At 48.4% G+C, this 12,076-nt stretch overlaps 1 protein-coding gene across 4 annotated transcripts; it reads left to right on the plus strand.

Annotated features, from left to right (window-relative positions):
* Positions 1–783: 783 nt before the first annotated feature.
* Positions 784–9,569, plus strand: KLHL33 (kelch like family member 33). Of its 4 annotated transcripts, none has more exons than XM_059181047.1 (6): positions 784–865; positions 1,338–2,110; positions 5,684–6,608; positions 6,723–6,890; positions 6,995–7,543; positions 8,020–9,569. In XM_059181047.1, the coding sequence occupies exons 2-6, from the start codon at positions 1,357–1,359 to the stop codon at positions 8,180–8,182; spliced, it is 2,559 nt and encodes an 852-aa protein (XP_059037030.1). In that variant the 5' UTR covers positions 784–865; positions 1,338–1,356; the 3' UTR covers positions 8,183–9,569. The 4 variants fall into 4 exon arrangements, with proteins under 4 accessions (XP_059037030.1, XP_059037028.1, XP_059037029.1 ...); XM_059181045.1 differs by lacking the exon at positions 784–865 and adding an exon at positions 904–1,077; XM_059181046.1 differs by lacking the exon at positions 784–865 and adding an exon at positions 904–1,042.
* Positions 9,570–12,076: the final 2,507 nt, after the last annotated feature.

A 12,076-nucleotide genomic window follows, 5' to 3' on the forward strand; every position in this document is an offset into this window, starting at 1 on the left:
GAAAAGAGGAACAAGTCTGGTCTCACCCCTCCCTGATGTGAAAGCCATCCTATCACCGCTGTGTGAGGAACAGTCATGCTTTGCTCCCTGGTTGAGTCAGACTGGACAAATCTTTTTATTGGTCAGCTAATCCACCCCAGCAGCCACGCCCCAAACCCCCATCCTTATCTTCCAGGGAGAGGGGGAAAGAAGAGGCATTGCTTATTCCCTATATTTCTTCCCCATAAAGATACCTAGAACTGTAGCAAACCCCCAGATTTAGGGGTCTCAGAGTAAGAAAGAGGTGTTATCCTGGACAGAGGGAGCAGCTGTTGGTGTCCCACCCCAGTGAAAATGCTCATGGCCCCCCAGAACATTGGCTCCCCCCAGCAGCTGAGATCACCCCACCTTCCACTGTTGGGCCCTCATCCCAGGGATCTAGGTGAGGATTAGACTCACCCTGACTCTCTGAACACGCAGGGTTGGGCTTCTCTTTCTCACCACTGACCCCACTTCTGGACAGGGAGGAAATCCTAAGCTGTGGGGTGGATCACCGGTGGTAGGTGTCCCTGACTCCTTCCCCTTCACCTCTGCCCTGGGTGGATCCAGCCGGGTTATGTGTGCATTTCACGTCAGTACTGTTCCCTCCAGAATCTCAGCTTTATCGTGCACAGGAAAACCAACAGCCAAACCCTAGAACTGACCCCAAACACATCCTTCGATTTTCTGGTCCCATGCTCCCGCAGGTCTGCGCAGACCTCCACACCTCTCTACCCCTTAGACCCGTCCGGTGAACGCAGCCTTTATAGCCTGGCTCACTCCCCCATCCCTGCATCCTCCTTGGCTTCTGAATTTGCCTCGCTCAGCGCAAGGACGTGACCTACAGGTGGAAGGGAGGAGGTCATCTCGGGACGAGCCCCGGGGGATTGGATGTCAGAGTTTGGGCGCCTGGAGCCCAGTCCCCAAGCCCGCCAGCACCGGCTATAATTAGTTGGGTGGGGCCGTTGACCCGGTTGCGGGGCAAGTTCCCTCTGCCATATGGTCCGAAGCTAAGAAGGTTTAAGTGAGAGGCAGGAGGAACGCTGGTTTCTCGGGAGGGTGACTATCGGGATGGGCTGGGGGCAAGCCGGGTGGGATACACTGAGGGTACTGAGTCCGTACACAGGCTCCTTGCACGCTTCGCTGCGCTTGGTGAATCCCAGGGTCGGACAGCATAGCCTAGGGGCTCGAGCCTTGGGATTGGGGGTGGGGAGTGGGGTTTGAAGTAGGGAGAGGGACTGTCATGTTGCCGGTTGGAGGCAGGAGTTCCTCCGGCCTCTCTGGGTCCAGCTCTGAACCCCTCCTCTCTTTCCCTGCAGCAAAACCGCGAAACCGACCATGAGCGTCTCGGACTCCGCACATCATCCCTCCGACCCCGGGAGCGTCTCTCTTCCTGCCCAGAAGGACTTCCTCGGCCTCCCTTTACCCGACCGGAGAACCCCTTCCTGGCCTCCTTCCCCGGACGAGGATCCCGGTTTGCCCCCCTTTCCTCTGGAAGGGACTGTCCCCAGGCCTTTGGCCCCGGGGAACCTTCCATCTCCAGCCTTGTCCCTAGAGGAAGAAGAGGAGGAAGAGACTGAAGACGGAGATGACACGGTGGAGCCGGAGGGACTGCGCAGCGAGGAACACCCGAGTCAGTTTTTTGCGGAGGCACAGCGGCTTCGGGAGCAGAGGTTGTTGCTGGACGAAGAGGTGTCCGTTGCTGGGCGAGTATACGGGGTGCATCGGGTAATCTTGGCTGCGATTAGCAGCCTCTTCCGAGACAGGCTGCTGGGCGGCAGAGGTCCACAACCGCCCCTCAGCCTCAATGTGACCGCCAGGGCCTGGGAGGCCGTGCTGACCTTTGCCTATGAGGGGTTCCTGGGCCCTGCCCCGGGAGGAGATGTGCTGGTCGTGGCGGAGGCTCTGGGAGCACCCCGGGTGAAGGTCGCAGCCCAGTGGAGATGCGAAGGGGTTGGAAGTGCCAGGGAAGACGGAAAGCCGCCCAGCCAGGTAGAGGAGCTGAGGGAGAACCTGCGCAGTATTGAGCTCCTATACAAAGAGAGTGTCGGGTGTGACCTGGAGCTGGAAGCAGGCGGCTGTCGGCTGCGAGGTGAGGACCTGGGTGGCATTACATTACTGCAGGTGCAAATATGTGTGTGCAAGATGTGGGTGGTTTGAACCCTACCACAGTGGTTTTGATCCCTGTTGCAGTCAGAATTTCCCTGGGGGTGGCCTTTGGTGCCTTTCCTGACCCACTGAGAGTGAGGCATGCGCAGCTGAGTTGTTTTCCTGGGAGCACTGACAAATTTAAGATGACCCTTCAACGTGTGGCTTTCCCTGTGCCCAGTAACAAGGGATTTCCAGCCAGCTGGCTGGTGTTAGGAGTATAGTCTAAGCCAGGAGAACAAGCAGAAAGTGATTGACTTAAACAGGGATTAACCAAAGGCCCTTCTTGGCATCTTCTATTTAGGACACAGGAAAGCCAGAGGAATATGGTGGGAAAACTCACTGTGTGTCCTCTCACCTAAGTGTGCTTGACACCATGGTAGACAGGAGTCCTACAGCTAACAACAAGATCTGGTTTTGTTTTTCCACAATCTTAAGACTACTTTGAAGTTAACTGTGTTCATCACTAGGAAAGCTAAGGACAGTTGAATAAATTGAGTATTATTCAGATTCTACTAACTTAGTGAGGTACGGGGGTCCAGGAATTTTTACACACGTCCTCTCTTTTCATTCTTGCTTTAAACTAGTGAAGTAGGTATCACTATCCCTAGGTGCAGGGGGAAAGTGGTAAACTAAGAGATGATAACTGGTGAGAATAGGGATATTAGCTGATATTCAATAGCCCAGTCTGCTTTCACTAGGCCATGCATTCCCTTCTGTGCAACCAAACCAAAGACACATAGGATCTGACAAATGGGAGTTAGAATGCAGGCACATACAAATTTGAAATTAAAAGGTATTGGTCCAGAGATTATCTGGTTCAGCTTTTATACCTTACTGAGAGACCAGACTTTAAGACAGGTCCAAAATCACAAAGTTACTGCTCATTGGAATGACTGGAACTCAAAGTGCTTCTGGGACTCTCAGAGGAAAAACCATCCAGTCTTAGCTTGGACTGCTTTAACAAAAATACCATAGACTGGGTGGTTTGACAATAGAAATTTATTTCTTAACAGTTCTGGAGCCTGAAAGTCCAAGATCAGGGTGCCCTTATGGTCATGTTCTGGTTAGGGCTCTCTTCTAGGTTTGCAGAGGGCCACCTTCTCACTGTATCCCCACCTGGTGGAGGGAGAGGTTATCTTGCTAATGTCTATTCTTATAAGGGTAGTAATCCCATTCATGAGGGTTCCACCCCCATACCTAATTACCTGCCAATGGCCCCACCTACAAATATCACCACACTGGGGACTATGGCTTCAACATATGATTTGGATGGGGGGGCGAGATTCAATCCACAGCAGGTCTCTGTGTGCTTGTTATCATTTCTGATAGTAGTAACTGGAGGGGGGATTTACAATTTCATAGTTATAAAGTTTTCTCTAGGGTTTGGAATTTAAACGTACTTCTATCCCTACCTTCATTTCCCTAAGAAACATTTCAACTTAATGGTGGAAACCTGCCATGTAAAATTCTAGGGAATAATGATGAATACGAGGGAGAATACAAGTGGCCATAACCCTTTCCCTGTGGCCCTGAGCTACAGGTTGGTTGACTATATGGGAACTGAAAAGGCTTACCTGCCTTGAGGAATGCAGATTTTCCCAAGCTGTCACTGATAATCACTTCTCAGGAAGCACTGAGGCACTACTGACTGCTTAAAAAGATAGTGGAAAGCCACATCAACATCACCTGTCCTTTGAGAGAGGCCAATGTGCCACAGTTGGTCAGAGCAGCTGGAGGTTTGTAAGCTTTTCTGGGAGTTCAGCCCTGTTACCTGCCTCAGAGCACTTCCAATAGCATTTCCCCCTTTTTTCTTATGAAGCATTTCAAACACATAGCAAATTAAGAAAATATTAATATGAGCACTCAAACACCCATCTCCCAGACTTAATAGTTAACATTTTTCTAAAAAGATTTTATTTATTTATTTGACAGACAGAGATCACAAGTAGGCATAGAGGCAGACGGGGGGGGGGGAGCAGGCTCCCTGCTGAGCAGAGAGCCCTATGCGGGACTCGATTCCAGGACCCCGGGATCATGACCTGAGCTGAAGGCAGAGGCTTTAACCCCCTGAGCCACCCAGATGACCCTTATGATATTTGTTTCATCTCTTTATTTATCAGTGAAGTTTAAAGTAAATCTGACATTTTGCTAATAAATACTTGGGTCTATGTCTCTTTAAAAGAGGACATTACCATAATACCTTCCTTATGACTAATGAAGTGAATAATAATTCCTTAGTATTATCTAGTCCATGTTGAAATTTTCCCACTTGTCCAAAAACCGTCTTTTAGAGTTGGTTCTTTCAACCTAGGACCCCCTTGAGGATTATGCTGTGCTCAGATACACATCTCTTATGCTTCCTTTACTCTTGTGAGGACTTGACTTAGCTGAAAAAACAGGATTAGTTAGCTTGTAGAATGCTCCATTTTCTAGATGTGTATGTGTTTTCCATTATGGTTTTAACTTGTTCCTTTAGTCTCTCAATTTCCTATAAATTTGAATTGAGAGCTAGAGCTTTGATTAGATTTAGGTTAAATACTTTGGTCATGATACTCCATGCCAAATGCCAAATATCTTAAACTGAGTTGCATTAGGAAGCATATGAGTTTAGTGATTTAGTAGCTTTGGTTAACCGGATAGTTTGGTGTCACGGGGCCATGCAGACAGGAAGGGTATGGATACCCGAGTATGCTCCTTGCAGCCTGACATCATTGCCATTGGGTGGTGAGATCAGCTCAGATCTTATCTGTTGGATAGAAAATAAATCACTTCCTTTCTGTAGGATTCAGTTTCCTTCTCTTAAAAGGAGCAACAGAACTGGATGATTTCGAAGGCTTCCAGTTTAAAATGTCATGATTCCATGAATTGTACTGACATGGGCGGGAGGTGTGCAGAGAAAAGCTGTAAATGGGAAACCTTAAGTAGGAGATGGCAGTTAGAGGAGGTTAGGTCACAGCCATTCCTGCATGTGGTACCATTTTCTAATTAAAACTGGAATAACAGAATAACTGAAGCCAGTGGCTTTTACGATGGCAAAGGAAAGAACTTTATTTTGCTCACAATACAAACTTATATAAATTTCACATTGGTCTTTGCAGTTTGTTTTTTGCCCCCTTTTAGCAAATGTTGTCTATAGCATCTACTCAACTTGATCCATCAAGGCTCTTTTTCTAATTGACATAGATTAAAAAAAAAAAACCACCACAAAACAAAAAACTAAAGCAATGTTTATCACAGTGTCTTTAGGCCACTAACATGAGAATCATGCAGGATGCTTGAAAATGTAAAGATACAAATTTCTAGGGTCTCCATGCAGACCTACTGAGTCAGAATCTTTGGGGGTTTTGGGGGTGGGTCCCTGAATCCTGCATTTTAACGAGCACCCCATGGTATTCTTTTGCACACCACAGTTTGGCCTGTGGCCTTGGGTGGTGGCCCCAAGTTGGGGGTATGAAGCTGGGATCCTGCCTGGCAATTTGCAACACTCTGGATTCCCCTCTGCTTCTTCTTGCAGTGCACCGAGCAGCTCTGGCCTGTGGCAGTGAGTTCTTTGGCGCCATGCTCCTGAGTGGGATGAGGGAATCCCAGGGCACAGAGGTGTCTCTGCATACCATCTCTGCCCAGGACCTGAGACTCCTCGTCTCTTTCGCCTACTCTGGTGCCGTGCGGGCAAGGTGGCCAGGACTACTGAGAGCTGCTCAGGCTGCTTTGCAGTACCAGAGCTCTTCTTGCCTTGCTCTGTGCCAGAGCGCCTTGGCCCGGGGCCTCAGCCCCGCACGCTGCCTGGCACTGTTCCCCATAGCTGAAGCCCCTGGATTAGAGAGGCTTTGGAGCAAAGCCCGTCACTACCTCCTCACCCACCTGCCTGCTGTGGCTTTGTGCCCCACTTTCCCTTCTTTACCATCTGCCTGCCTGGCCGAGCTCCTGGATAGCGATGAACTACACGTGCAAGAGGAGTTTGAGGCCTTCATGGCTGCATGGCGTTGGTTAGCTGCCAACCCCGAGACCCAGGAGTCAGAGGCCAAGGCCCTCCTTCGATGTATTCGCTTTGGCCGCATGTCCACCAGGGAGCTGCGGAGGGTACGGGCAGCTGGGCTGCCTCCAGCCCTGCCCCCTGACTTGCTGCATCAGCTCCTGGTGGAGGCTGCAGTTCCAGGTCAAGTGAGGCGGAGGGAGCCTGACCAGGCCCTGGTAGTGATTGGCGGAGATGGGCTCCAATCAGACATGGCCAGAAGACAGCCATCCCGAGGAGTGTGGTGGGCCCGGGCCTTCTGCTGCGGTACAGGATTGGTTCGAACTGTGGAGTGGGGACGGCTCCCTGCCCTGCCTGCCCCAGGGCGTTTCCGGCACGGGGCTGCGAGCCTGGCAGGAAGTGAACTCTATGTGTGTGGGGGACAGGATTTCTACAGTCATGCCAACACCCTGGCTTCAACTCTCAGGTATGGGCCCCATTGAAGAGCAGGCCTCAGGGTGGGCAGCTGAGGGAAGTTTTGGCCCAGCCAACCACAGAGTCCTGGGGTCACTACTCTCACCTTTCATTCCACTATGTCCAGGTGGGACCCCAGTCAAGAGGACTGGGAGGCGAAGGCGCCTTTGTGCCAGGCTCGGAGCTTTTTTCCCCTGGTGGCCCTGGATGGACTACTCTATGCTCTGGGCGGCCGGAACGGTGATGTTGCTCTCGACTCTGTGGAGGCATATAACCCCGAGCTCAATGTCTGGAGGTGAGCAGGAAGGGGCTGTTTCTAGACATCAGGGAGGGACTAGGGGGCTTGGAGGGGAAGCCGAAGAGGATTTTTGCCTGATCAGGTGCCCTGTTCTCCCTCAGGCCAGCTCCTGCCCTTCCAGCACCATGCTTTGCCCACGCAGCTGCTGTTTTGGAGGGCCGACTGTACGTGAGCGGTGGCTGCAGCAGTGCTGACCAATACCTGTCCTCCTTGCTGCACTATGACCCCAAGCTGGAAAAGCCAGGGACACTTCTGAGCCCTATGGGCATACCTCGGGCTGGCCATGTCATGGCCGCTCTGGGGGGCCGGCTGTATGTAGCAGGTGGGCTAGGCAAGACGGGGGACCTACTGAGCTTTGAGACCTATGAGCCAAGGACTGATAGCTGGACTCATCTGGCACCTTTGCCCTCCCCCCATGTGGGGGCTGCAGGTGCAGCTCTGCAGGGGGAGCTCCTGGTGCTGGGGGGCTACAGCCACCGTACTTATGCCCTCTCCCACCTTATCCATGCTTACTGCCCTGGCCTGGGCCGCTGGCTCTGCCTGGGAACTCTGCCGAAGCCTCGGGCTGAGATGCCGGCCTGCATCCTGGAGCTGCCCACTGTGCAGCACATAGCTTTGGTTCCCACGCGGCACCAAACCAAACCTGCTGGGTGAGTGGGGAGCAGCAGGGGCTGAGGGGGTGGAGGAAGGGATCAGAAATATCATGAGAGAAGGACACAGATGATGGGGGGAGAAGGAGAAGGCTTTATTCACGATAGCATTTTATTCTAGCACAATGTTTCATAACTCACAAACTGCTTTTGTATATATGATCTCTGTTGAGCAAAAGGTAGCTCCAGAACTCCTGGAAAAAGGGGGAGGCAGCTGAATGCCTGGATAAGGTGAGGAGGCCCAGGAGCAGCTCTACAAGGTTTAGGGACCCTGACACAATTGTTGGTAGGGCAAGTGTATCTAGTGGGGAAGACAGTTAAGAAGTAGTCAGTGTGTAGGGGCCACGAGAGGACAGTCAGCAAAATGCTGATTCTGACCCATGGATCAAAATGAAAAATGTGGAAAGGCCACCCCTGAAAGAGTATGAGGAGTGTGGGGAAAAGGACTGTAATTGTCATGCTCTTCCCTTTTTTAGGACTTGCTCCTTTCTACTCTCCAATCCCCGGGACACACCTAAACCCTCTTGGCAATATTCTTTCTCAGGTAACTTGCAGGTTCAGTCCAATGTTTCCTCAGCCCACACACTTCAGGCTGCCCCTAACAGCCTCTTGGCAACCTGGTGCTGCAAAGGAGCCTGAGTTGTCCAGGAGATGAGGCGGGAATGCTGCGTGTGGGGAAGAGGAGGATGCCCGGGCAAAGGAGCCAGGTGTCTATAGTGGGAAAGGGCTGGAATGAGGTTTGAGGAGTGGGATGGAAAAAGCCAGAAGGCTGACTGGCTTCTTTCCTTCCTTTGAGGTGAGTTCAGGGATCAGGAGTGACAACAGGACAGTTGTGGTATGAGGTCCTAAGTTGTGAGAGGAGGTGGAAGAGAGGAAAAGTGAGAGACAAAGAGGACTCAGAAAAGTGGTTTTTCCCCCCTTTCTTTCTCTTTCCTCTTGAGTTTTTAAGATTCATTTCCCTTTTTTTGGCCAGGCAAAGTTAAGTCAGATGCTTTCTTTCTCCCTTCCTCTACCGTGCTCTTTCTTCCTTTCTTTTTCCTTTCCTTTTTTCTTTTCTTTCCTTTTCTTCCTTCTTTCTTTGCTCTTCTTCCTTCTCGCACATAGTGATCAATCCCCTACTATGTGCCAGGCGCTAAATGAGGCACAAGGACACAGAGATTGGAGAGCTCCTGACCAGCAGGTAGACTTGTGGGTGGACTTAGGAGTAGGGACACTTATCTCCTTCCTCTCTTCGCTCGCTCTTAGAGGTGTGAGAACTCAGACAACAGAGGAGTGAACTCTGCCCAGGAAAAGCTTCTGCTAAGGAAGTCGTCATCAAATGGGTGTAGTTTGGATTGGATTTTGAAGACTCCTTGGAAACTCACCAGTCAGAAAAGGGGAAAGGCACTCCAGTCAGAGAAAAGGAGCAGGTGGGACATGTAGCACCCTGTGTCTCTCTAGCAAAGGGAATGCCAGTATTCCAGATGGTTCTTTGGAGGCTTCTGCTGCTGTTTCCAGCCCACCCTCTTCTCTGGAGCTTTTCTGAAGATAGTAGCTTGCACTTAATTATATATTCCCTCCATCCACATCTCTCCTAAGTCTTTCCTGTTTGGTATTTCCATTTCTGACCCCTGAGCAGCTCAGGGCAAAGAAGGGCCAGTTCTTTGTATAGGTCAGTTTTCTATTACCATTGTTCATTAAGATTCTCATGCTCCTAAGGGTGAGATAAAGGAGTCTCTCTTGTGCCTTTCTTCATCCTGGCCTGGAGGTGCTTGACATACTTTTTTTTTTTTTTTTTTTTTTTTTTGAGGTTTCACTATTAAGTTCTTTTGCCCCCCTATATCTCTGGTTTGGAGCATAGATGAACATAAGGAGGGATAAGTAGGATATATATGAGAAAAGGGAAGAAAGACTGAAGAAACCAGAGAAGAAGGAAATTGAAGGTTCTGAGAAACTATGAGGATTGAGTTTTTAGGATGAACTTCTGTGAACATATTTTTTGTGGTTTGTAGGCAAAGGCAGACTAAAATAAAGGTTTCATAATTATTGAATGATTCTTGTCTCAGTTTTTCTATTATAAAAATCATGTAAAAGTCCCATGTAATTTGGCTTCTATCTCCACCACACTATTGAAACCACCTACCCTCGTAGTCACCATGATCTACTTGTCACTTAATAATATAAGGCCATCCTCATTCTCCCTTATCTTTCTTCAGGATTGACTGGCTTGAAAATTGGCTCTTTCCTGAATATTTCTCCTCCCCTGGTTACAGAGAGCACACTCTCCTGGGCCTTATCTTACTTCTCCAATCCGAAGAGGTGGTAGAGGGGATATCTGGCTGGCTCAGTTGGAGTAACATGTGACTCTTGATCTTGGGGTTGTGAGTTCAAGCCCCATGTTGAGTGTAGAGATTATTTAAACAAACAAACAAACAAACAAATAACCTTCAAAAAATTATTTAAAAAAAACCCAAAGAGGTGGCAGAAAGCTATATTATCCAAAAGAGCATGGCTCCATTCCAGGCAGAGCTAACAGCCAAGGATCCAAAAGTATGTGGATAGGGGTAGTTAGTTACAGAAGTCTCTAGCTTTTGCTATTTAGGATTTTGTGTGTTTGTTTTTAAAGGTAGGCATCCCACCCAGATGTGTATGGAGCCTGATTCAGGGTTTGAACTCATGACCCTTAGCTCAGGAATTGGATACCTAACCAGCTGAGTCACCCAGGAACCCCCTCATTATTGGGTTTTGGGTTGAGGAAGGAGTGAGAAGAGAGAAGAAGGCCTCTGATTTGTAGCAGGACAGTGGTCAGTGGTCTACTCCTCACTGAGAAAGTCTTGATATAGGGCAGGTAACAGGTTGGGGCCCTAGCCAAGTGGTCTGAGATTCAGACCCCAGAAGGGAGGTGGAGTGAGAATCAAGAATGGGATAGAAAACACTCACACAGAGTAGTCAATCATGGGAATCCAGGGATTAAGCTACAGTTTGGTGAGCGTGTAGAGGCCCAGGACTCTTACCTTTGGTACATCAGATAATGAGGATTTTAGATATTCCCCTACTAGGTCCCTCCACACTCTTCTTTCAACCTTTGTGGGTAAGGATGAAATTTCTGTATTGCTCCTATCTTTTCAAGACTGACTCAGGACCTGGATAGGACTGGGCATGCAGGCTGATGTCTGGTATCAGTAAATACATTGGACTACCAGGATCCTTGGTCTCCTGTGCCTCATTCTAGGTTGTCCATGTTCTTCCTTTACCTTGCTTTATGTTCATTGTCTTTGAGAAATCTTCCCTCCCCTCCATGTAAAGTCATAATAACCAACCTGGGTTCTAGTCTGATTTTTTTTCCTGCCTTCCTCCCCTATACTTGGATGAACCACCATCATGACTTCAGATTCATCAGGCTTTGTTGATACTATCAGTTTTGCCTTTGTCCTATACACAAAGCTTTGAAATCATTTAAGCTTGTTCTCCCCTTATCTTTCTTCTTTACTTGACTCATCATGTGATTCTGAGCTACTGAAATAGAAACCTAACTGGTTTCTTATCCCAATGTTTTATCTGTTAAAAACATTACATGTATTATGTCCTGGATACCTGGAAAGTTTAAGAGGAGAAAAAGTTTAAAATGAGAAAAAAAGGAGAGTGAAAGTTATGTGAAAATCCTAGCAGATACAAAACCAAGTATTCTTACTTGCCCAGAAAGAGCCAGGGCTGAAGAAGCCACAAGGCCAGAAAACTGGAAAACTGCCCAGCAAGATTGTTTAATGGAATAATAGAAAGAGGAGATTTTAGAGATCATGTCATTCAAACTTTTCTTTATAAAGTGCAGGAAGCCAAGGTATGTGGCACAGTCTAGGTAACGAGGAGGAAAGCTGTTTATGAGAGCAGTTTCCAGGTGACATATCTATACATAAGGACCAAGAGGCTGGCTTAGACAAGCATCACAGTTTGGGGTCTATAGGCAAGAAAGTCCTAACTACTCTTTCAGGGCCTAGACTGCATTCCAAATCTTAGCCAACCCCTGGGATCAAGGGGCTACATGTGGAAGAGTGTAAATGTATCATAGTTTCTGTTAATACAGGACCAAAAAAAAAAATACACACACACACATGTATATACATATGTAGCGATATATGTGTATGTCACTAGCAGTGAGATTATAGTCTTTTTTCTCCCCGCCTACCTCTCTGCCTACTTGGGATTTCTGTCTGTCAAATAAATAAATAAAATCTTTTTTAAAAAACCCGAAACTTAGAGGAGTGACTTTATTTACCTAAGGTTACATTGTTTATAAATGTTAAGTGTGTATTCAAACTCAAGTAGAAGGAATTCAAGCCCATTTTCTTTCTATCTTTTTAAAGATTTTATTTATTTATTTGAGTGAGAGAGTGAGAGAGATAGAGAGTGCAAAGGGGAGGGGCAGAGGGAGAGAGAGAGAGAAGCAGACTCCCTGCTGATACAGGGCTCCATCCCTGGACCCTGAGATCGTGACCTGAACCTAACGCATATGCTTAACCAACTGAGCCACCGGTAGCCCAGATCCTGCTTTCTTTA

Source organism: Mustela lutreola, chromosome 7 (genome assembly GCF_030435805.1).
Source record: "Mustela lutreola isolate mMusLut2 chromosome 7, mMusLut2.pri, whole genome shotgun sequence".
Lineage (NCBI taxonomy): Eukaryota > Metazoa > Chordata > Mammalia > Carnivora > Mustelidae > Mustela > Mustela lutreola.